Here is a 26,307-nt window from a genome sequence, read left to right as displayed (position 1 = left end):
CTAGATATATGTCCTTACATATGGCTGTAATTAATTACAGTGCTTTAAAAAACTCTGGACGCACAGTAGTAGGTGAACATACAGTGACATTTACACGAGAAACATAATTTTTTTAAAAAAAGAACATGAATCATGTAGCTAGTAATGACATGATGTTGAGAACAAACCTGCAACTCGCCAAATGAAGACAGCAGCCCAGCACCATAGGCCTTTATTGAATCCCCTTCTTTACAGAGTCCAAATTCCACTGTAAACCAATACACCTAGCACAAAAATTAGACAGAAATAGATGATCCTTGCTGCAAAAAAATCTGACCAAGTGGCACTGATTTTTAAATGTTTGGAACTTACATTTCCTAGAGAAACTTTTTAGTTTAAGTGTAGCTATGATTTAAATGCTTTAAATAACTATTTAAAAATGCTTCCTCTTTACTCAACAGATCTGCCCTCTCTCAGTTAAATTCACCCCTTTGAAGAGGGTCAGCACTAGGTCTGTGTTTGACTTATGTTCTATTCAAACCATCAAAATAGCCAACGTGTGTATTCAGAGCTGGTTATGTGCCTGACAGAAGAAGTTAGTTTTTACTACTTTTATGTTTGTTGGCAGAACAGAGCCAATAAAGCTACATGAAAGAGAAATGGATTGTTATACGGGTTGTCAGTCATTGACATATGCTGAACTCTGGTCCCTTAGTCTACGTCTACACTACGAATTTTGTGGTAAAAGGCAATGCAAATGAAGTGTGGATTAGCATTTTTCTTATGCTTCATTTGCATACTCTCTTCCGATCCGTTTTTGAGCAAAAACGAGCAGTGTGGACATTTCCTTTATGCGTAAAAACCCCTTTTTCCTTATGCCTCAAAAAAAGAGGTATACCGATCTTGTGGGAAAAGGGTTTTTTTGCGCAAAAAGGAAACGTCCACACTGCCTGTTTTTTCACAAAAACCCCTACTGCAAAAATGGATTAGAAGAGAGTATGCAAATGAAGTGTGAGAAAATGTTAATCTGCGCTTCATTTGCATTGCCTCTTCCAGCAAAACTCATTGTGTAGACATAGCTTCAGTGACACACTTTATGTTTCCTATTTCACATCTAGGGCATCAAGCTATTAGAGACAGGTGAGAGGAACAGAGAATAGATTGTTAACAACTTTCAATAGCAGAACCTTGATGACGACTACTTATGGTTATACTTGGAAGAAATTGATTTTTATTACAAAAGGTTGGTAAACATCAATTTCATGCACTAACCAAAGAAAAATTATTTTCATAGATAACAATGACACATACATATTAGTGAAGTAAGAAATATGCTTCCTGAGAACTTGCTGCAGTTTGATTTAGGAATATTTACTTTGTACATTTTGACATGCGATGTTCACAATTTGCGTTATAATCATTCTCAAGCTTTCACTTTTTGAAGTCTAATGTCTATTACTGTCATTATATAATTATTGTCTGTCCCCTTTCCCATTATTTCCCAAATCTATGAACATCTAAATAGATAAAAATGAAAAAAAAAAAGTTTAAAAACCAAAATGTTGTGCAACTATGAAAATTTAAATGGCTAAAAATAGAAAAAAAATGTTCAAAAATACTAATTTTTAAAAATGGAGTTCTGCCAAACCTACGTATGCTGCTTTAGCTAGAAAGAATGCAGCTTGCCCTTCAGCAGGAGTTCACAGAGTTCTGGATCCCAGTTCTCCCACAGCAGGATCTGAGGAACTTCCATTGACACCACAGGGAGATATTTTTATAATAGGGGGGAAGAGCATGGTCTTTGGCAGGTAGAACAACTGTCAAAGCTGCTTTGTCCCACCTATTTGCTGGAGAAATGAAGTAACTGCAGTATCTTCTTACCAGGAAGTGTCCCACTGGTCCTTCATATTTAATCACAATTCTAATGCCAATAAGGCTTTGATAGGATAAGCATTCACATTCTCTGCTAAGGCAAGTGTTTGCAGGTGCGGTTTTCCAATGTGCCTATCATTGGCTTAATTCTGCCTCCACTAACGTCAATGGGAATCACACCACTGACTTCAATGGAAGCAGAATTAGGCCAGAACATCATCCCAGATCTTCGAACAGTATTGAGGCACCTCATTCACTGAAATCCATGGAGATCAGGTGTGTATATAACTTTAGAAGATCTGGGCCTGAACGCGTTGCAAAATCCCATCCTAATTCATTAAATTACCGTAGCAAGTTTCTCAACATATTCATCTGGCGCTCCCAGGGATGCAAGTCCAATTTCCTGCAACAATAAATCATTGTTCTTCAAGTGGTTTAGTGCAAACATTACTTTTAATAGACCTGAAATCATTGTTCACTTTGTAATTGCCACCTAGCACTGCCACACACTAGTGTTCACAGAGCACCTTCCCCTAATGCGCCACCAGCCACTGTGAACCAGAAGTCCCCATGCAAGTTAACGAGGAGTTCTGTCTAAATGTCATTTGCCTGGTGTGACCCGTTGGACCAGGCATATAGCCCATTTCCATTGACATCAATCGGCTTCGCATCAGGCTGATACCAACCAACCAGCAGAGCCTTACAATAAAGGGATGGAAAGTTTACTCCAAAGAAGATACTTGACATATTTATCATTATTCTGGTGGGCCCTGATGGAAAGAGCTTCCTCATCTGCTCAGGTGAAATGGTCCCAGGTAGTAACAACACAGTGTTTAAGAACCTGCTCTTATCCCAGGAGCTGAATGTGAGTTTGAATCATGGTGCCATCCACATGGCTGTAAAATAGCCAAAGTGGAGGAAAATCCCACAAGCCTAGTTCAAGAATGTATATGATCAGGTGTGTAAGCTAACTTGCTCTAAAAACATGCTGCAGAGTCAAAGGGTGTGTTCTCACTGCAAAAAACAAAAAGGCTAGCTTAATATAAAATCCAAGTTACTTTTGCCTCAATATAGCAAGACAAGGTAAACCCCAGGTGTGTGGCAGGTTGCACACATGTGAGGGTATGCAGGCAACAGGGTTATCTTCCACTTACTCCACCAATGTACAAACTATCTGTGCCTTGTTTCAACTAGGATTTACACTGACTTAGCTATCTTTATGCACAAACATTGCAGTGAAGATCGCCAAAAACTCAGTCCTTTCCTTGGCTTGATTAAAGGAGAAGTTACAAATTAACAATACAAAATTCAGCTCAGATTTTCTCCATCAAGTTTGACAGCTGTGAGGATTCCAATCTTACCTCACCTCACCTCAGCTCCTCCCCACCCAAGTCACTCAAGTGCCTGTATATAAGGGTGGGGTAACAGATGTCATTTAACCCTTTCTGAGCAGCATTAGCACCTAGAGGCTGTTAGCAAACATTATCAGCCTGTTACAAGGAATATGGATTATAAATACCAAAACTACACACAAATAAAATCTATATTTTGCATATACTAAGGTTTTCTGTGCAAACTGAGACTAAGTATTTAAAAAATAAAAATAAAACAGATCCTACTTAAATGTATGTACAGCAAAATGTTAAATTATATTTCATACTCTGCATAACAATTGGTCAATATGCTTCAACTCTGATTGATTGGGTTGCCTCTAGGGGTATGTCTAGACTACAGGGTTTTGTCGACAAAAGTGGACTTTCGTCAACAAAACTATACTTGCATCTACACTACTACTGAGTTCTGTTGACATAACACCAAAAGAACTCGGCAGTTTTGTCGACGGTGGTAAACCTCATTCTACAAGGAATAACGCCTTCTGTCAACAGATTTCTGTCGCCAGAAGGCGTTATTGCATCTACACTTTTCTTTGCATCTACACTCACATGTCGACAAAGCGGCTTGCCTTGTCAACAGAACTGGATGTAGTCTAGACGCTCTTTGTCAACAGAAGCTTTGTCGACAGTGTCTGTCGACAAAGCCTCTGTCGACAAAAGCCTGTAGTCTAGATATACCCTAGGAGACAGGAGAGTGCATTTTCTATGCCCATTCAATTCTTAGCAACTTTGTTGTATCTGCCAAAGCAGCAGCCAATTAATGACAATTTATATTTTTGTTTACCTGTCCATAAAAAAATTAGACCTTTTCACATAGATTGCTGAACATCATGGATAATACATACTTGTTACATGGGAAACTGACTCACCTGGGCTCAACAGGATTTGAAATAATAAGTTAGAAGTTAAAAGCTCCATAACCCTTTATTAGTATTCTCAATTATCCCGTTTTTAGCATCTTAAGTTACAGTGATTGAGTGATGCATGCCCTTACCTGGGAAAACTGAGCAAAGCTAAGGTCAGCAAACAGAGGCACATGTCCTAGGAGCTCATGGCAAACATCACTAGAGAAAATAAGCCATGAATTAACTTTATTTCAGCAAAATGTGTAGCCACACAAGTGTCAGAGTCTCTCCAGGTGTAAAGAGGAGAAACCACATTAGAGAGAAATGCTCAAGATCCAGAGAGAAAGGAATTTCTGTCTTTGGTACTTCTGGAGCCCACATTATTATATCACAATTATAACAAATTGATGCTCACAGCAGCCTGTGAGGAAGGGAAATGCTCTTTCCCATATTTCACCAAAAGGACGCTAAAACCCCGGGAAGCTAAGTGACTTGCCCAGGGTCACACAAGCACTTTGTCGTGGAACAGTGAATTGGGAGCAGATCGCCAAGTCTTAGGCTAATGTCCTGACTACCCAGACCCTTCTCCCTTTCCATTCGGTTAACAATAATCACTGCTGACAGATGAGAAAAGAACAGTGAAGCTAATCTTGGCCCTAAATAAAATATACCCTGTATATTCAGCTCTGCACAGAGAAGCAGCTTAAGGCCTGCACAGCATTGAAGCCCCACAAAATAAGTACAGAGGCTTTGTGCTAGTCGTTGGCACAGGATGAACATCACTCTCTCTGACTTCCTGGGACAGGTCCACTGAAGACAACAACTGCAGGAGTAAGCTATACCTCCCTGCATCCCAGAGGGAATTCACCCAGCAGCAGGAGAGGCTGGGCTGGTGCTGCTACCTTCACATGGACTTTTCAGCCATAGGAGTAGGAGGCAGCTTGAGTTTATCATGTGCCCCCTCAGGAAGCCAGCTGGCCTGGCTGTTGAGGGGATGAACTTTGGAATCTTCCTGGCCAAGCCTGCTTTGGCCTGTGGTAACTCACTTCCTGCGCTGCTGCAGCTTCCCTCTGGTAGACTTTCCTTCATGCTCCTACAGATGTGGCAGTCTGCTAGAGCAGCCATTCTTGTGCTTAAAGCTCTCAGGTGGCCAGAACACGTGTTTCAGGTAAAGTGGGGTGAGGGAATGCTGGTAGTTGGAAAGACAGAGAGGAAGTGGTGAGGGGGTGTGCAGCTTTGCCAAATGCCTGACAGAAAGGGCTGGGAGGGTGAGAAAAGTAGAATAGGAAGGAAAGAGCAAGAAGGCCAGGGCCACGCCGGGGGGGGGGGGAGCAAGTGGGGCAATTTGCCCCAGGCCCCACAGGGGCCCCACAAGACTGTCTGAAGTCTGAGGTCTGAGACAGGGAGTGCCAGGAAGGGGCCCCCAAAATTGCTTTGCCCCAGGCCCCCTGAATCTCTGGACGGTCCTGGAGAAGGTTGAAATTCTCCAGGCAGCACAGAGGCTGTGGAAGACACTCAGTATAGCTCTGCTGTGCAACAGGTGGGTGGCTACTGAATAGACATGCAGGGGAATACTGCAAGCTTGTGCAGGGCTCCGCATCAACTGACATGGAGGGAAATGGAGGAGTGCAGGCTTGGGACAGGGAGGTAGCCAGTGGGCCTGCAATTATGATGTGTTAGTGGCCCCAAGCCCCTGTCAAAAGGGAGCACAAAGTTTGTTTCCGCTATTCCAGAGCAGGGATTGGAGTAATGGCTCTTGAGGGATTGTGAAGTTACTTCCAATTTGAATGCAAGGTGGAGTGGAAGGAAGGTTTTGTGTGAGAGGGGGAGACAAATTTCAGCTAGAAAGAGACAAAGCAAGAAAGAGGGAAGAAAGAAACATGAGGCAGGGGAAACAAAGGGAAAGAAGGACATGAGGAGAGGGGTAGGAAGCAAAGAAATAGGGGGAAAGGAGAAATGGGGGGGGAGAGAAACAATCTTTAAAAAGAGAATGAGAAAGAGAAAGAGAATAAATGTTGTGTAGAGTTAACAAAACCAAAGGAAAAATGGAGAGACACAGAATTAAAGATGGAGATGAAAAGAGGAGAGAAGGCATAAAGGAACGTAAATGTGGCAAGAAGGAGGAATAAGAGATCTGTGACAGTCAGTGAAACCGTTCAGTTGAAGAAGAGCTAGCAGAGAAGGGGCAGCTCACACAGACAGATCTACACTGTCTCGCCAACTAGACTAAATCCCTTCTAAAATGTTCATCTGAGAGCAAATTCAATGGCGATACCTCAATAGGGCACAGGGTAGTTATCTGGTATGAGGATATGTGTATTATTAATAGTATTAAATGTGATTATTATTTACTAACCCGACTGCATGGTTACAGCAACTTACACAGCCTTGTCTACCTTCAGTGGCAAAGTACTCACGGTTCTGGGGTGTACATTGGTCGAGATGCATGGCGGATGTACTGTGTAGAGTGAAACACTCGGAATGCCAAACCAGCCAGGAAATCCCGAGAAGACAGCAGACCAGCAACAGGGCGTAAGCGGAATCCAGTGCAGCCTTTAGAGAGAGAAATGTTCCTTTTTTAAAAAGTCTATTGGAGCTGGTTTACGCCTCTCCTTTGGGTCCTGGGAACTGGACAAAGCTTTGCATCATTTTCTCTCTTCATTATAAGTGTGAGTACCAAATAATGAAAAACTCTCTGCTCAAGGTACTTACATGGTCACCATCACCATAATATCTCTGTGCCTCCACAGTCTTTAATAGATTCATCCTCGACTCATGCCTATAAGGTGTATGTGATGCAGGGGAGAGATACTATTACCCATATTTCATAGGTGGGGCAGTGAGACAGAGAGTAATGGAAGAGAAGGAAATTAAACTAGGGCTTTCAAGTCTCAGGCTAACACCCCAACAGCTGGGCCATCCTTCCTCTCTATCAGGCTGTTTTAATACTTTAACATACTTTGCAAGAAATTTGAAATGTCTTCCAGTTGGGGAATATTATCCTCCTGGTAACCACAGTATTTTTCCAGTAGCGGGAACACGTGGTTGTGTTCATAGCAAGCGTGAGTTGGATAGAGAGTCTTCAGCTCCCTGAAGACTGTGCCCCATGTTTTCTTTTCTTCCTCGGTGTAAGTCATTTTAGGAATAGGCTGCCCGCTGTAAAGCAAAGAGCATTTTTAATCCAGAATGAAAGGGATACACCTTAAACCAGCAATATGAAGAAGTGGCTTGTGTCACCCGCATCTGTGCCTCCCACTCGGAGCTGGGCAAGAGTTGATATGGGTGATGAGAATCCCTCTTTGAGTACACAGCAGGAGTGAAAACAAGGGGCCTGATCTTCTTCTCACTCGCATGCCTGTACATCTGGAATAGCTTTCCTAAATACAGCAGAGAGATGCTGTCATTTAGACTGTATGCTCTTAGGGCATGTCTACACTAGGAAATTATTTCAACATAACTTATTTTGAAATACGGCTCCCGAAATAACTATTTTGAAATAGCATGTCCACACTATGGGGAAGCCTCCAAATTAGCCCTAAGCAGGCTCCCTTGGGATATGTCTACACAGCAGTGTTATTTCAAAATAACTGATGTTTTTCCAAAATAACTCAGCCCGCGTCTACATACAAGCAGTTATTTCGACATAATGTCGAAATAATGTCAAGCTAGAGGACTGTTTACTCAGGCTTCTGTATCCCTCATTGTATGAGGAGTAAGGGAAGTCGGGGGAAGAGTGCTCTATCTCAAAATAATTGCTGTGTAGACAGCACCAAAACTCAAAATAAGCTATTTTGACTTAAGCTATGCAATTAGCATAGCACAAGTTGCATAGTTTATTTCAAGTTTAGCCCTGCTATGTAGACGTGCCCTAAACATGGACATGCTTCCTTGACTTAGAGCACCAGGAAGCACTAGGGAATAATTACTTTGAATGATTCTGGGGAGTAGTTATTTCGAAATAGCAGCATCCACACTACCGCTATTTCGAAATAATAATTTTGAAATAAGCGTCATTCCTCATGGAAAGCAGGAGTTTTTTCAACATAACCAGCCCATTATTTTGAAATGATATGCTTAGTGGTGTGGATGATCCACTTGTTATTTTAAAATAACTCCATAGGGTATGTCTACACTACATGGGTCCATCGACGGAGCCATGTAGATGAGGTTTCTAGACATAGGGAAATGAAGCGGTGATTTAAATAATCGCCACTTCATTTACATCAAAATGGATGCCGCGCTGTGCCGATCAGCTGTTTGGCGGCACAGCGCGGTAGTCTGGATGCTCCACGGTCGACATCAAAAGCCTTTGTCGACCGCCCAGGTAAACCTCATCCCACAAGGCATAACGGGGTGGTCGACAAAGGCTTTTGATGTCGACCGCTGAGCGTCCAGACTACCATGCTGTGCCGCCAAACAGCTGATCAGCACAGCACAGCAGCCCACTTTGATGTAAATGAAGCAGTGATTATTTAAATCGCCGCTTCATTTTGCTATGTCTACAAAGCTCATCTACATGGCTCCGTCGATGGACTCATGTAGCGTAGACATACCCTTAGTGTAGACCAGGGCTAAAGGGCAGAGGCTGTCTCTTCTGTGTTTGTTTACTGTCTGACCCCATGGGGCCCTGCTCTGAGTTGCAGCCTTTTGGTACTACTACATCAAAAATAAACAGTATTTCTTTTGTTGCTGCTGCTGCTGATCTGCTAGTAGAGTTCACTGACTGCTGTCTTTCATTTGTTTTCCTTTCTTGATGTGCAGGAGATTGTACTCTTTGATGCCTATTGATTTGTTCTGAAGTTCCATCTGTGGCCAGGAAAACACCCGTTCTGGCAATGCACAGATCTAACCAGTTTAAGCATCTTGGAGATTCACCTAATTACCACTGAATGCAGATTTTGGTACACTTAATTTGAACAAATGAATAATCCTGAGTCAAGTTCTGCCTCCATCACTTTTGCATGCAGATCATGCTGAAGTGAAGAGAGCTAGGCCCCATGAACCATAAATTTGGCCCTTCAATTCCTATCGCCTTGGAATTCATCTGAAGGAGGAAGATTCCTTAGCAATAAAGAAAAAAGGCCGTAGGTGAATCCCTCAGCCTTTAAAAATCAAAGGGTTTTAAGCAACTTAGCAGGGTTAGCAGCTCTACTGGAATAATGCTAGGGCTTTCTAAGCCCAGAGATTCATTGTTAAACTCTAATGATACCCCACTGCCTCCCACTCTCTCATTTTAACTTTGGCCTGGGGGCAGCTTGCCAGTAACTCTGCAATTTTCTGCTTGTGTGAATCAGTCCTCCTTGATCTATGGAGCCTTAAACATGGGCTTGAATTATTAAGATTGCTGGGGGACCACTGCTGTTCCTACAGTGCTCACTGTTCCTAATTAATCTTTGGGACATCTTCCCAGAGCTGGAGAAGGAAGCTGAGGCTTAGTGCACTTTCAAATCTCAGTCAAAAGGTCCGAGAGATCAATAGGGCAGGGGCAAGGGAAGGAAGCAAGAGAAAGGGGAGTCAAAAGCAAGGGGGAGAGAAGGCAGGGAAGTAGGACTTCAAGCTGGGGAAGGATAAGAGTAAAATGAAAACAAGAAAAAGGAGCAAAGCAGAGGAAAGAGTCAAATAAGCAGCAGATATGGGCAGAAAAGACAAGCCAGGAGAAAAGTGGGGGATTGAGATCAAAAGAACAGAGACAAGGAGAGTGTGAATCACGTCATCACCTCCCACTTCTTGCAGCTGATTTTTAGACTTAACAGCACTGGAATTACATAGTTACCCTTTAAAGGCCCAACCTCCTCATTACCCCTAGCAAACTCTGAGTTTACAGGGCCTTGAATCTGCCCCTAAATAGATGGGAACTCAGCTGCCTCCACAGCACTGTTTCTCACTCCTCTGCAGAACCTGTCACAGGGCGTCTCTGCACGGCTCAGGGTCTGAAGGTGAGGTACCAGGTGGCCTGGAGAGATGGCCCAGGGTGAGGCCAGAGGGTTGTACGTGGTACCCGTTTCTCTTTGCGAAACATAAAAAAGTGTCAAATTTCTTTGACATCTTGTCACTGTTCTATTATTAGTCTAAAATTTAAAAGTGTGAAGCTTATGAACTCCTGATAGAATATGAAGTAAGCACTTAAAATCCCAGCCTTGTTTATTCTTTGATATGGACACATCTTAGTAATACTGTGGAGTCTCAACTTCCTCACTTGTTTGATGATAGCTATTTTTGACACTTGGTCTATTATTTTTATATAAAGTTTGGCTAAAGTCTGCAAACTAAGGGACAAATTCTGCTTTCGATTACAAAGGCCACCATTCCACATTGTTGTAAGTGGGGGTGCACTTCTGTAAGTAAGATCAGAACCTGGCTAGATAGGCTTACCCAAACTTTCCACACAACAACTGGGTTCCTCTCTGATTTATTTGACTCCTTTCAAGTAATTAAACAATCAGGTTGCATTTTTTTTCTTGTAACTTAGATTGTAAGCTCTTTGGGGCAGGGACTGGCTTTCTATTCTAGTGTTTGTACAACAGCCTGCATAATAATGTAAGTAAAATAGTAGTAGTAGTGGTGGTGATGATTTAAAAATCATGCACCACGTGGTCTGATCCTTTGAAATCAAAGAGAGCTTTACCATTGATTGCAAGGACTGGGTCTGTTAGGCATGATATAAACGTGTGAATGACTTTGGGGGAGAGATTTAGTTCCTACTGTCATTCAAATTTGATCATGAACAGAGAAAGACACACACACAAAAACCCCAAAATGAAGTTTATACTGTGGAAGCTTCATTTGTTTATTTTGCTTGTGAAACGAGAACCTAAATTGCTCAGTGCAGCTGGATCAGGCATGATAAAAGTAGAGTAATAAGCGTTAGATTCACAAGAGGACCATACGTTATTCATTATTTTAATAGTTTGTGCAGCTCCTGCTTTAATGTAAATTATATACACTCTCCCCTTCTTCACTGTTTAATATGGAGAACACCAGAAGCTGCATTATTCAGTGCTCAGGTCTTTGTAGTAGCATGTGATACTGTTGTATAATTAGACAACAAAGACTGGTGCTGGGGGGAGGAGGGGCATGTTCTCATTTGAATGTCCGCCTTGAGCAATTTACTTTTGTTTTGCTGTAATTTTAGATAAATGCATTTATAGGAAAATTGAAACACACACCAAGAAAGAAGGTGCCAACAGCAAAAAAGAAATCCCTGAAAAGAATTTGTTGCGGCCATCATGAAAGGGCAGTGACAGCTTTAGAAGCATTCGCTTGTGGGACAGGTTTCTCTCCCGTCCTTGTGGTGCACACTCACTGTCTGTAGTTGTAGGCGATGTCTGCAAACTCCTTTCTCCGGGCCCGGTAAACAGGATCTTTGAAACCCTAGGAGGAAACAGTTCAAATGTACTCCTCTTGCTTAGTGGGAACAACGCAGGGTTCTGAAAACAGTGGGAGCTTTGACACTGAATTCAGAGGCAACAGAAAAGTGATTTTAGGCTAAAAATCAAGATCTCAGGCCTCAGTATGGACACCAAGCACACAAAGGCAGGCAGGGAACACTGCTTCCTAGGCTGAATGACTGCTTTGCTGAAATAGCAAATGCAAGCTCTTTACATCCTCCCACCAGAGGGTATGGGAGAGAGACAAGAGAATCCATTTAGCGGCAATTTCCCAGCCTTGCTCATTTCCTGCCTCTTCGGCTACGTCTACACTGGCACCTTTTTCCGGAAATGCTTAAAACGAAACAGTTTTCCATTATAAGTATTTCCAGAAAAAGAGCGTCTACATTGGCAGGATGCTTTTCCGGAAAAGCCCTTTTCCCGGAAAAGCATCCGTGGCCAATGTAGACGTGCTTTTCCGGAAAAAAGCCCCAATCGTCATTTTCGCAATCGGGGCTTTTTTGCGGAAAAGACTACTGTGCTGTCTATACTGGCCCTTTTCCGGAACAGTTTTCCGGAAAAAGGACTTTTGCCCGAGCGGGAGCAGCATAGTTTTTCCGGAAAAGCAGCTGATTTCTTACAGTAGATCGTCATTGCTTTTCCGGAAATTCAAGGGGCCAGTGTAGACAGCTCACAGCTTATTCCAGAAAAGCGGCTGCTTTTCCGGAATAAGTGGCCCAGTGTAGACACAGCCCTCCAGTTCTCTGCATGCTGCCAAGCAGGGAGCCCACAGAAGAGAGTAGACTAGAGCAGTGGTCTCCAACCTTTTCAAGCATGAGATCACCTTTTTGCATTTAAGTGCAAGCTAGGATCTCTCTCAAACCCAAATACAGTTGCCCTACCTCCTTCCTGCCCCCACCCCTGCTCACTCCATCCTCCCCAATCCTCACTTTTATCAGACTGGGGACAGAGGGTTGAGTTGCAAGGGAGGGGGATGCAGGCTCTGGTCTTGGGGTAAAGGATTTGGAGTGTGGGAGGGGCTCTGAACTGAGCCTGAGGTAGGGAGTTGAGGTGTAAGAGGGGATTTGGGTGCAGGCTGTGGGAGGGAGTTTGGGTTCAGGGGGACTCAGGGCTAGGGCAGTGGTTTGGGGGGGCAGGAGAGTTTCAGGACTGGGGCTGGGGTCGGAGTGCAGGCTCCAGCGGGGCACTGCTTACCACAGGTGGCTACTTGGTGGTGCTGCAGGGCGCTAAGGCAGACTCACCCCTAACCTGGCCCTTCATCACTCCCAAAAGCAGCCAGAAAACTCCATCCCTGCCACTCTGTAGATGGGGTAGAGCGTGGGCAGAGGGGCACTCTTACATCAGAGCTCCCTACTCTTTTTCCAGTGCCCTGCACTGCAAGCAGGAGATTCCTGGGGGTGGGAGGACATCTCCAAGGCAGAGGGCAGGAGCAGCATGGCGGTGCTGGGAGGATCAGCTGAAGTGCTGGCACTTGAGAGCCTCCTGGCCAAACGGGTCAGGATCACTTGTCAGATACTCCAAGATCTACCAGTAGATCCTGATCTACTGGTTGGTGACCACTGGACTAGAACTTCACTCGTGCCCACGCAAGATGTGTGCACACAGAGGCATAGCTACCCCACACATGCAAGTAACACAGGCCTGTATGCAGGGGTGTGTGCGAAGGGTGCAAAAGCACCCCCCCATGGTTCCCCAAGTAAGCATGCTCTGGCCGGCTGGGGGAAGGCTGGAGCTGTTTCCCCACTTACTTCGGGAACCATGGGGGGGGGGGGCATTCACACCCTTGTGATCCACATTTACAAAAAAGCACCCTCCCAGAAATTCCTGCATACAGATTTGCTACAAATCTCACCCCTTATGTCTCACAAGGCTCATCTAGCCAGAGAGGCTTAGCCCTCACCTGAAGAAGAGCTCTGCATGAGCTCCAAAGCGTGTCTCTTCCACCAGCCAAAGTTGGTTCCATCAAAGGCATTCATTCCATCACCCACTTCATCTCTCTCATATCCAGGGACTGATACAGCTACCACAACACTGCACACTCTCATCCTTTGTTAGTCTTGTCTAATTATGATGTGAGCTCTTCAGAACAGGGTCGGTCTCTCACCGGGTGTATGTACAGCACCTGGCACTCCTGTTCCACTTAAGACAGCCAGATACTACTCCAATATACAAATAATAATGATAGTTTGGTTAACCCCACCACAGTGAAAGATGAAACTGGATCTGGTATTAACTGTGATATAACCAGCTATCCACTACAGCTGTATTAGACCAAAGTGTGCTAATACCACAAAAAGGGATCAAGTGCAATATTCCCTGTAAAATGAGCACTTGGGTGGCACCGAGGAGAGATTGAAATGCCGTCCAGCTGATTAGCAGAGCGCCCACAGCTGGCAACATGTGTTTCTATTGGTGGTACACATCTGCACATGCCTCAGTGTGCATAATAACATTTATTCTGCATGTAAATGGAAAAAAATTAGATGGCACATTGATCAGGTGATTTGAAAAGTTATCTTATAGATTAGAATGGCATAACATTTTAGAACACTTATCCTATTTTAAGCTGCCATGTCTACCTAAGTGAGAGCAACTGAATTACTCCTACTTTTTCCTCCTTGCTGCATCCTAAACTCTACTGTCCTTCCTTACTATACCATATGCCTGGTTGCGCTTTGATTTTATAAGTCTGTAGAGGAAATATCAGCTAAAATTGAGCTGCTTCATTCATTTTAATACCTGAGTTTTATTTCTTTTTTTGCTTTCAAGAACAATGCCATTTTACAACATGCTCGTAGCCTAGTGCACCAAATGAGAAGGCTATTGATTCGGTTTGCTGAAGCAATTGCATCTTCTTTCATTCTGGTTTTCATCTGACCATACTGAATATCATGAATCATTGTACATGATACACAACGCACTCTGGATTAAGCAGTAGGTAGTGAATGACTAATCACCCCATCTCAATTAAACTAATAGCAGCAATTTTTGCTGCACCACATGTAATTTATTTATAATCAGCCTGTCTCAATTAAACTAATAGCAGCAATTTCTGTTGCACCGCATGTAAGTCGGTGTGTTTTGACATGAAAATAAGTTGTTGTTTGGGAGGGGATGAAGATAAAAAGTATTTTTGCATCGAGAAGAGTCTTAAAAACACCTTAAGGGTCTGTGGGCTCACTAGCACAAACAAATCCACAGTCATTATTTAAATTGCAAGCTTCTTGGAGCAGGGACCACTCAAGTGCAACATTGTCATTTAACAAATATTATGTATGTTTCTATCAACTCTACAGTCACTATACAAGGGGAAAGGGCTCTTAATGCTCCCACATTGGAATATGGTGATTGTCTACTTTCTGTAGTCCTTGAAACACAAACTGGCCAAAAAATTGTTCCAGACACTGCATCCCAGAATCCTTTGCTTGTGTGTAATTGGGAGAAAGTGGATAAGCCTGTGATGACTGTGCTCTGCAGATCCCCAGCTGACATAATGTTTGGGGCTGCTCGCATTTGCTTACTTTAGAGCAGCCTCCAGACTGATATAATTTATGTCAGGGGCTAGTTCTCAAGCAAGCCTAGTCATGGGAATTACCTTTGTGCCTTCCTGGCCCACTAGAGTTACCTAGTACAGTGGTTCCCAAACTTTTCGGCATCACGCCCCCTTTTTGATTTTTGAGAAATCCTCATGCCCCTCCTCCTAGCAGCAAAACTTGTTTGGGAACCCACACCCTAGTATAAAACATGTACACGAGAATCCTAATAACTGTATAGTTGTTATTTGTTTAAAGGACTTGTTCCTTACAGGGTGGTCTGCATCCAGTTCAGCTCCATAGCTTAGGATCTGATTGGCAAATCTGTCGAGCTCCTGGATGGTTCTTGGGAACCACGGCACTACAAAACAGAAAAGAAAATACGTATGAACCTCTTTTCCTTTTAGACCTCCACTTGGGGGGGGTCTCATCTAACCCTTTCCATTTCTTTGATCTAAATATGAAGTAAGATAGGCACATGGCTAGTGTTACTGGTACTTTTCAGAAGCTTTGCACTGCACTAATGATGCAGTGAAACAGTAAACTCATGTAAACTCATGTACCAGTTATGTTGGGTTCTAGGCTGTTTTGCATTGTTGGAGCAAGTAAATCCAGCTCTTGACATTAAGTTTGCTTGTGATGGTTATTATTTATGATTTGATTATGGATATTTCTATGTTCTTGAATTATCAGAAAATATAAATTACCAAACTGGATCAGACTCAAGTTACATCTAGTCTAATATCCTGTCTCTGACCGTAGCCAGAGTCAGCCTCTGCAGGAGAGGGGACAAGAAACCCTGCAGCAGGTAGATATGAAATAATCAGTTCCCATGAAAGTCTCGTCCAGTTCCGAATCTATGCCACTTTGACCAGCTTACACCTTAAAGCAGTATGCAAATTAAACAGCACTTTGATGCATCTGATTAATGTTGTTTAATTAACGGACATCACACTACAGCATAAGGAGACATTTCAAACAACAGGAACAGGCCTCATTGTCCATTGCCCCGTGACTCAAGTATTCATGTGCACCAGTGCACAGTAGGCGTAAAAAGCTACTGGCACTGATTTCAGAGCCTTTTGCAACCAGCTTGTACTCACACTGCAAGAATGTGAGACCTCCATGGAGAATCAGGCTCCATTTCTTTTTATTTGGATCACAGAAGGGGAAATGGTGCCCAAATCTTTCAAGAGCAATTACTGTAATGGGAGAGGGGTCCTTACAGCTCTTGAGACAATAGCACTGCTCTCAGTGTGGATATCAGGCAGGGCTCTCACTCTGCATTCACACACCTTAGTCTCTTCATGCAAGGTACATGTAACTGTCACTGATGTCAGTGGGAGTCATGCATCCCAGAAGGCCCCATGGTTTAAAGTAGAAAGTTCAAGCCCAAAAGCTCTCAGGGTTCTCTCTGCTGGCTGAATGGCACTGTGACACATATGAAGTTAGCCTCTTTCTTGCATAAAGGTGCGTCACTCATGCAGCAAGTGCCATAAAACACTTCCTGGGGTCTGCTTTCTGCCCTGACGACACTGCTGCTAAATCACTTTTATTTTATTTCACATCTTTGTTTTTACTTGATTTCAGGTGGCGGAAAAATTCTGCACCAACAGCTCTGGAAACAGAAATCCTGTGTAAACCCTCCAGGGGGCCCAGCCAGCTGCAGCACCATCCCTCTTCTCTCTCCCCCAGTCCCCGCTGATGTACCCCAACCTTGAGCCACATGGAGCACCGAAGGGATGAGAGGATCATTCCATCACCAGACCTATTCAGCTCTTGGTCTCTCTGCTGAGACGGACAATAAAGGCGGCATTTATGGGGCAGGGTTTAAGGACTGCGGACATCTGCACATCAGAATTGAAGTTAGACCACTCGCTCATTTCACATCAGCCCCAGAAAAGCAGTCTGCATTATGACTACTGAGTAGCATGCTTCCGTGAAGTGCCCACCTGTGCTGCGATAGTGTTACGCACGCTGATGGGAGAGCTGTGCTACTGTCTTTGTGCTGTTAGAATTCCTGCCGAAAACCATTTCTAAACATCAAAGCAAGCTCTTTTTAGTGCAGTGCATGCTCCCTTGAATGACAGTGAATGTGGCTTTGGATCACTGAAAGAAACATTCTTTGGAGCCTCCCATGCTGCTAACTTTAAGAAGCAAACCAAATAAGTTAGTCACTAGGTGGCAGCAGACGCAGCAAAATCTTTCACAACTGGACAGATTTGCTTTTTAGCCATCGCTCTAGAAACAGGCTATTAGTTTCCATGAGTTATTCCCTCCCCCCCTCAGATTAAGTAAGCAAATGGGACTTTGTTATGAAATAATGTTTTCACTTGATATAAAAGATCAGCAGCAGCCTGCACATTAAAAAGAAGGCAAATCCCACAGAATAATCACGGAGGAGAACAATTATCTTCCATGTACTGGGCAGCTAACATCCTGGACTCCTACTCAGGAAACCTGCCTTCAGTTTGCAGCTCTGTCAGTGGCATTTGAGTGAGTCACACTACCGTCTCATGCCTCAGTTTCCCTGTCTGTGAAATGGGGGTGACAACATTCTGTGAAAACAACGAGAAGTCTTGTGGCACCTTATAGACTATCAGATTATTTTGGAGCATAAGCTTTCGTGAGCAAAGACCCACTTCATCAGATGCACATCACATGCATCTGACAAAGTGGATCTTTGCCCATGAAAGCTTATGCTCCAATAAATCTGTTAATCTATAAGGTGCCACAAGACTTCTCCTTGTTTATGCAGATTCAGACTAACATGGCTACCCCTCTGACATTCTGTAAAGTGCTTTGAGACTTCGGGAGGAAAAGTGCTATCATGAAGCTAAGTGTTATTATTAATGATTGCCACCACATATTGCTCTTCCCAGGGAAGCTCTACAACCCCATCAGATCTGAATTCAGCAGAAGGCCCAGCGGCGACTGTGAAGCCTGCTGTGCTCTGTAATAGATTTCAGCAAGCGCATTTCTGAGGTGATGATCTGTTAGGGACTTTAGAGAGGAAGGGGTATTCCTCTGAACTAGAAAGGTTTGGGTTCAAGTAATTTTGGTTCCAAGTATGGATGAATTGGAAAATAGCATCCAATAAACTTGTATTACTAAGGATCCCAAGTGTTCGACAAACTGGTGATTTGCAAACTGCGGGGCAGAATCATTCCTGGGCAGGCACCATTCTAGAGTCAGAAAGGAGCTGGTTTGTTTTCCCCTCCTTTGGGCTGCCGGTGGCCAGTGTAGAAGCAGCTCTCAGGGTTCCTCAAACTTGTACCCTTCTATGAATGGTCCCCACAGAGTTTTTGGAACCCAGAATTACCAGGACACAAGTCCACCCAGTCATACCTTCTTCAGCTACCTCCTCTGGCCTAGTTTCACCTCATCTTCTGCCCTCCCCCACATCCCACCTCAGAACACCCTCCGTGGCGGGGAGGGTCTACTGTGGAAGAAGCTCAGTGCCAGTGGAGTGGGCCTATAGCAGGAGAAATCCCTGCTAAGGGGGGCTTTAGACCTGCCCTAAGGCATTCCTGCACCCCTTTCTACATGCTTGCTGTACAAAGGGGTGCGACAGAAGGCTGAACTAGGGCCCCATGAATCTTCTGTGAAGAGCACAGTGTTCTCAGCACCCAAATCAATGAGAATTGAGCGTGCTGAGTACGGCCTGGGAATAGCCCCTCTGCCCTGGGAATACCATTGGAATCAGAGCAATTAGAACCATGAGAGAGCGTCTAGGGTGTATTGTCTGGCCATGCCGCACAGAAAGACCTTCCCCAACAATCCTCGCTACAGTTTAAAAATATCAAATTCAATTAGGCCCTCGGTGAATTTGTCAAATATTTTGTTTTGCTGACATGTCTTCACCAGGGCTAGCTCACCAGACATGCTGGCTGTCGGCACTGCAGTTAATGAATTGCCAGAGCAAGCGGTTGCAACAGGGAGCCTCTGTGAAAAACTTCAAGAGAGAGCCCGGACTGATCAGTAATAAATATTGATTTGTCTGCATGCGAAAGAGCAGCATTTATGGGCATGCACTGGACACCCAAGTGGTGACCAAATTAGCATGGGGTCAAATGCTTAATAGGATGCTAATAAGCCATTTATATGTGGGGCAACAAAACGGAAGCAGGGAGGAGTTTCTGCAGAGCTCTTACATTCTGACCATTGTGAGGAGGGTCAAAGACAGGTCTATTAAATTTATTGCTGTTCAAGGCACAGGTTTAGCCCTTTTTAAACAGATCCAAATGCTTGGCCTGCCCCAGGGTTTAGCAAACAAGGCTCTTACAGACCCTCAGCCTCCAATATACAATAAATTGTCTCTGGTTCCTCCTCCCCCCCCCCCCCACACACACACATACTGAAATAGGCTAATATTTAATTCTTCTATTCCTGGGCTCCTAGGGGTCTGCAAATTCTCAACATGCTTCCCAAAAGAGCCATGAAGAGATGCACTGTTTTGGCAACAAATAACAATAAATCCCCCGAAAGGCATTTGGCCAGATGAAACACTTCCAGTGAGCACAGCACTCATGGGAAGACCTAAGATTACCTTCAGAATGATGACATGTTGCTAGCATTTGCTAAGCTACACTTATATTATTGCTCTACATCGTTTATTCATTGTTTGAATTGGGGAAAAAATAAATCTGTTGCCCAGCCATGAAAGGAACTTTGGGGGGAAATGGTGTAAAAATGATAACTGAGCCCAAATGAAAAATTAGCAGTGCACCAAAACCCCAGTCCAGTAAAACACTCAAAACATGCTTCACATTAAGCACAGGATTCAAAGACTGCTAAAGCTGGAAGGGACCATTGTGACTGTTCTAGTCTGACCTCTGGCGTAGCACAGGCCATAGAATTTTACCCAGTGATTCCTGTATCAATACCAATAAGCTGGGGTTGAACTAGAACTTACTTTTTAGGAAGGCATCCAAGTAGTGGTCAATCCATCATGCATTTCAGTTGACAATCACCCTCACTATTCAAAGTGTGATCTTATTACTAATTAGAATTCACCAAGTTGTTTGTTTAGTTTAGAATAGAGAAGACTGAGGAAGGACATGATAGCTGTTTTCAGGTATCTAAAAGGGTGTCATAAGGAGGTGGTAGAAAACTTGTTCATCTTGGCCTCTGAGGATAGAACAAGAAGTAATGGGCTTAAACTGCAACAAGGGAGGTTTAGGTTGGACATTAGGAAAAAGTTCCTAACTGTCAGGGTAGTCAAACACTGGAATAAATTGCCCAGGGAGGTTGTGGAATCCCCATCTGTGGAGATATTTAAGAGTAGGTTAGATAAATGTCTATCAGGGATGGTCTAGACAGTATTTGGTCCTGCCATGAGGGCAGAGGACTGGACTCGATGACCTCTCGAGGTCACTTTCAGTCCTAGTATTCTAAGTTTCAGTTTCCACCCATTCATCTGCTAGACTAAAGACCCTTCTAATAGCCAAGGTCTTTTTCCTGTGAAGGTACTTACAGAGCATGATTAGTTCACTTCTTATCCTTTTGTTTGATATGCTATGGGTTTGTCTATTCTACTGGATGCTCCAACGGAAGGAGTTTTTAATTCAGCTCAATATAATAAATCCATCTCTCTGAGAGGCAGTAGCTTGGCTGACAGAAGAATCCTTCCATCAACCTAGTCACATTTACACTGTGTGTTGGACTAGACCAATGGTTCTAAAAGTCTGGTCTGCAGACTACTAGTGGCCTGCGACCATCTTGCAAGTGGGCTGTAGGCTTGGGGGCTAACACCTCCCCACCCCCACAGCTGGGAGTCTGAACTGGTACTCTAGCCCCAACCCACCCCCTGTGAGACTGGAGCGCCTCACGGATCAGATTCAGCTTGTAGGGGACGGAAGCTGCTCCACATGCTGCTGCTTCTGACCCACCTCCCCTCTGCCCTGGCTCAGGGAACAGCAGCACAGAAAACATTCACCTGGAGGCTTTCCCTGCTACTTCCATTTTCCAGAATCCTGACACACAAGGGAGGCTGGCTTGCTATTGCGTGTGTGCGGGGGTGGGGAGGAGAGGATATTTTGTTTAGTTTCCTATTTTTCAAAAAAACAGAATCAGCTGATTCAGATGTTTAGAGTTCAATGTTAAGATCCATCAGAAGGCTGATTTTAAAGGGCAAGTCAACATAGACAGTCTCATGACAATGCTTGTTATATATTAAACACTCTCACATGCTTGATTAAGGGACAATTTCTGCCAGCATGATTGCAGCTTGGACTCTCTTTTCACTCTGAAGTCCCACCTGCCTACACTGAGAGCCAGACTTTGCTCCATAAGCAGCCTTAGTTTAGCTTTTTAGGACTCAGCCTTTCTGAGATTTCAGCCCACAGTGAGCCCTTCCTGCTCATGGCAACTATTAAAGATGAAAAGGGAAGCAAGAAGAGAGGACACTGAAAGAAAATGATTCATTTGATCTTTGCTGATCATTTTTTGTTTCCACTAACAAACAAAAACAGTCATTTCCTTCAGTCAGAAGTGGTCAAATTAATCTTTGCTGCACTGAATCAATGGAGATTAATCTGGTTTAAGAGGACTTTCTAATGAACATGGAAACAGAAGGTGAAATCCTAGCCCTGATTAAGCCAATCAGAGTTTTGCCATTTCCTTTACTGGGGCCATGGTTTCACTTACTGTCTTTTTGTTGTTGTTGCTATACCTATCCTTGAATCAGTGCCTAGAAAACCTTAAATCACAGCTGCTCAGCAAAAACATGCCAGGGTGTGTAGCTTTCTTCTGTAGTATTATTCAGAGAGGTGACATGTGACAAAGAGAGAACATCTTTGATAATAATGATAGCTGAGACCAGGTCTGATCTGAGTAATTAACACCTGGCGGGCAGCCTCATTTTTGGATTGAGGGGAAAAAATGGATCTTTAGGTTGTAAACTAAATGTTTGCCCTAATAAAGTAAGTAAATAGATCATCAGATTAAGAAGATAGAATGTCTGAGCCAGGTAAGGTAAGAGGGAGAGCACATTGGGGACTGTTTACTATGAACTAGATAACAAGAGAAGTTAAGGATGTAGAGATGAGGCAAAGAGGAACTTGAATCATGGCCAGTGTGTGGACAGTGCATGCTGCGCAGAGATTGGTTCCTGCAAAGTAACCAAACTGGTCCAAAAATGTATGCTACTCTGTACAGTAAATGCAATGAGCAGTGTCATGTATATATAGGAAGACGGTTTCTGTGTAACTTTGGAGCTGTGATGTATTCTGCATCCATCTCGCCCTGTGTCTGGGTCTGATTAACTCAGCATAGCCGTATGCCCAATAAAGAGACCCGAGTCAAACTGAGTTCTTGGGAAGCCTAGAGGAATGAGGTCCCAGAGGGAATCCCAACAAAAGTGGTCATAGCTCCCTATCCAGGCACAACCCTTTGTTGCTCATTACTTGAATGGAGAGATCTGACTCCAAAGAGTATTTGCTAGAGATTTCTTTCCCCCAAGTGTAATGTCATGGGTCGGGCACAAAGGAGATGGTAAAAGGATTACCAGGATTTATCTCAGGAAGATATTACTGCCCTTTCATGTTGTTCCTAGGAAGGAAGAGGAAGAACCAGAATAAAAGCATTTGAAGACAATCCTAGCTGAAATCCTATTAAAATAACATCTGGTATCTGAAGAGGTATTTAGGTAATAAAAGGGGTTCGTGGTTTTTTTACATGAAACTTCTGGGCCCTATCTTTACCCGGGCTCCTCTCCTGTGAGGTGTTGTGCACTTTCACCTCTCCCTGACTTTAATAAGAAGAATGGAGGGTGCTCAGCACCTCAAAGGGTCACACCCTAGTTCCCTAAAAAGGGAAAACTACCATCAAACATCATTGGGAGTTTTGCCTGAATGAGGCTGAGTTGAGGCTGCTCATGGAAAAACTCCCTGCTTTCACTGGGGGGAGGGGATTGAGATAGTACCCAAAAGATCTGAGTGAGATTATGGGGTCTAGGATGTGCCTATGGGTGTGCCTACACTACAGGGTTTTGTCGACAAAAGTAGACTTTTGTCGAAAAAATTATACCTGCGTCTACACTGCCGCTGAGTTCTGTCAACATAACGTCGACAGAACTCAGCAGTTTTGTCGATGGCTGTAAACCTCATTCTATGAGGAATAACACCTTTTGTCAACAGAGTTCTGTCGACAGAAGGCGTTACTGCAGCTACACTGTCCTTTGTGTCTACACGGTCATGTCAACAAAGCATCTTGCTTTGTCGACAGAACTGGATGTAGTCTAAATTCTCTTTGTCGACAGCAACTTTGTCAACAGTATCTGTCGACAAAACTTCTGTCGACAAAAGCCTGTAGTCTAGATGTACCCATGAGAGGGAAATTGATGCCTGACTTTTATATAGGTGCACTGTGGGGGAGGAAGTACACACGAAGGCTTCCTCTCCCCTCCCCTCCCCTCCCATCCAACCTACATAAGGTCAGGCATAGTTGCTGCTCCTGAGCTGGAAGTTGGACCCAGCTTGCTCCCTTCATCCATCCAGTGCTCCAAAAGGGGAGGGAGAGAGATTGGGGGCTAATCACTCTGTAGAGAAGGAACAGTGTAGAAGAGACGGGGAGGGAATTCCACTTCCTGAAGCTGTATAGCAATAGATCCCTGCCAGGGAAATCAGGGCTACCCCAAGGACAACATTACTTCACACCAGCTGTCATGTTGGACTGTCTCTCTTTGGCCTTAGTCTTTAATAGGGGGCAGCAGGATTTGGTTTATTGCTATTAACCAAGATATAGGGGAGCTTTGGGGTGGCAATGGTGGGGTGTTGACATTAGCCGTGACAATCCACACGTCATTAGTTATTTTGTTACATGGTCCTCTCTCAGCAATTTTTACCCAGTCAAGACAATTGAGAATATGGTCTCACTTCATGCAAAGGGTCCATTTAGCCAGCAGTTAATACGTGCCCAGTAGATGTTTTAAGAACTGGCTAGTCAATTATTGTAGAGTTCAACAAGTCAATTGTTAGCTTATAACCAACCTCCACCCCTTCTAATACAGCATCCATAGGCCATCATATTACTCATGTCTGCAGGCCCACCAACAGGAGACAGAAGGGGCAAAGGGAGCAGTTGTCTTGCCAGCAATTCAGAAGGGCCCAGGGCTCCAGCCACTGCTGAAGTAGCAGCTCTGGGCAGTGCTGAAGGCCGGGGAGAGGCTGTGCACATGGTGCTCTGGACAATGCTGAAGGCTGGCTGTCCTTGGCCCTGCCCCATTCACATAGGTTTGTTTTTTTTTCCCTACTGGTATTACAAAAGTGACATGCATATAAAGCAAGGGCATGTGAAGTGGTTTGAGTGCTGATTGTGAGAGCCGTGCACTCCTTCCATGCTGCTACAGTTCAGATGATGCACTCTGCAAATTCCAAGTACGCAAGAGCAATGAGCAAAATTACCCTATTGTGGGAGACTGCCTTGGTTATGACAATCTTGCAGCCCACTGAGATGAAGGAGGGCCATAAGTGGCCCACTCATTAGCTTAGGTTGCCCCTCCCCGCTATAGGGTGACCAGAGAGCAAGTGTGAAAAATCAGGATGGGGGTGGGAGGTAATAGGCACTCATATAAGACAAGCCCCAAATAGTAGGACAGTCCTCATAAAATCAGGACATCTAGTACTCCTACTCATCTGTGCTTGTGTGGTTTCTTCATAGTATTTGTGTATGTTAGAAGCAAAAGGCACCATGCTAGATGACTTTGGTAGCTTCCTGAAAACTCTGTATGGAAATATCGCCTGTTTGAGCAGCAGGAACACTGCTCATTTGCAGAAAATGAACATGCCTACTACTCTTTGGAAAGCAAGACAGGGCAACCAAAATCTTTTAGCCTCAAGGGAGCTAAATGCTGATTAAGTGTTTGCAAGATCAGGCCCCTAATCTTGTACTTTCTATAAACATTCACAGACTAGTACCACTGTAGTTCCATCACCAGTTCCTACAGCCCCACTTATTAAATATCAGTGAGTGCCTGCTAACCAAATATTGAAAACAGCAAGATTATTTATATTACAAAAGAGCCAAGAAACATCAGTCAAAATCAAAGACTGAGTATACTAGGTATTGCACATACACATGGAGTGTACGTGAATGCACAGTACCTGTTTTTGTCAAGCGCTTATCCCAAAGGGCTTACAGGACAAATAGACGAGACAGATAAAGGATGGGAGGGGAAACACAGCTACAGAGGTCAGCCAGAAAACTGCTTTACTGAGGGGAATAGAAGTAGTTCAATAAGGCTGAGTAGTTTAGGCAGATAACACACAATTTCATAGTTAATATTATCACAGTCAATATTTTTTTACCAGCGTCCTTCTTCTTTTTACGTGAAAGCTCGTGAACAGTTGCTCCAATTTCGTTTCTCAATGTCTTGATTATCTCCGTGAGAGCAGAGGTGTTCTTGCCGTCCAAGTTTATGAAGAATTCATACTCATCTTTGTTGACTCGGGAAGGCCTGGACTCAATATGAGTCAGGTTTATACTTCTTTCCTGAGAGAAAGGAATTATGGGTTGAATGTTGATACTATATATGCCTTACGTAGCATCCCAGAAGGCTGAAAGGAATTATCATTTAACCACATACGGCCTCTGCACCACAATAATCTCCACAAGAGGGAGCAATTATGTAAGAGGGCTCTACATCCTTAGGTGAAATTCACCCCCTGCGCATAGACAACACAGGGCCTGTGTACTACTAAATCCTTCAAAGTAGGGCTGAAGTTGGACTTAAATGGTGCAGGCTTTGTACGGAGGTGAATTTCATCTCTGATACACCTAGAACAAAAGCTGCACACAGGCTCTGGACATGCCTACTCCGAATCCACACAGAGTTCAAGAAATCCTCCCATGAAGAGCAAAGAAGTGAGAACAGGCACATAGATTTAAGTTATTTATAATGACAATGAAATTAGTTTTGGCAAAGCAAGGAGAGGGACATTTAGGGATCCAGATCTCAAGGGACTGAGGATGGAAAGCCATGACATGCCCTTGCTTCTGAATGGCAAATACAGCTGCTTCACACCCTGCTGCAAGTTGTGTGCTGTGACTGCAAGGATAAAGCAATGGACAGTTCCTTGAAACCTGCCTGCTTACTCTCACCACTCCTGCATTGGCCCCAAATGCAACCAGCTAGGGGAGCAGCTCAAGTGGCCAGCTGCTCTAAGTTCTTTTGTTGCTCTCTTCTGCACCCCTTTGTGCTGCATGGGGCAGAGAGGTGCTGGCCTGGCCATCAACAACACAGCAACGGCCTCGTTCACCTTGCTCCACATGCCAGCGCAAAATCTGGTAGGAAGCA

At 43.9% G+C, this 26,307-nt stretch overlaps 1 protein-coding gene across 2 annotated transcripts in view; it reads right to left on the bottom strand.

The window, feature by feature from the left end:
• PAH (phenylalanine hydroxylase) overlaps positions 1-26,307 on the bottom strand; it is a 58,093-nt gene that overhangs the window by 8,970 nt on the left and 22,816 nt on the right. For both annotated transcript variants that reach the window (XM_075938936.2, XM_075938926.2), the window contains 8 exons: positions 25,319-25,502; positions 15,284-15,372; positions 11,394-11,461; positions 7,050-7,246; positions 6,508-6,643; positions 4,240-4,309; positions 2,198-2,254; positions 168-263 (listed from right to left, as the gene is read on the bottom strand). In XM_075938936.2, the coding sequence (XP_075795051.2) occupies positions 168-263; positions 2,198-2,254; positions 4,240-4,309; positions 6,508-6,643; positions 7,050-7,246; positions 11,394-11,461; positions 15,284-15,372; positions 25,319-25,502 (897 nt within the window). The remainder of the gene's footprint in view (positions 1-167; positions 264-2,197; positions 2,255-4,239; positions 4,310-6,507; positions 6,644-7,049; positions 7,247-11,393; positions 11,462-15,283; positions 15,373-25,318; positions 25,503-26,307) is intronic.

Source organism: Pelodiscus sinensis, chromosome 1 (genome assembly GCF_052426305.1).
Source record: "Pelodiscus sinensis isolate ZL-2025 chromosome 1, ASM5242630v1, whole genome shotgun sequence".
In the NCBI taxonomy this organism is placed as follows: domain Eukaryota; kingdom Metazoa; phylum Chordata; order Testudines; family Trionychidae; genus Pelodiscus; species Pelodiscus sinensis.
Note: the sequence above shows the minus strand (reverse complement) of the source record. Positions and strands in the feature narration are given on the sequence as shown.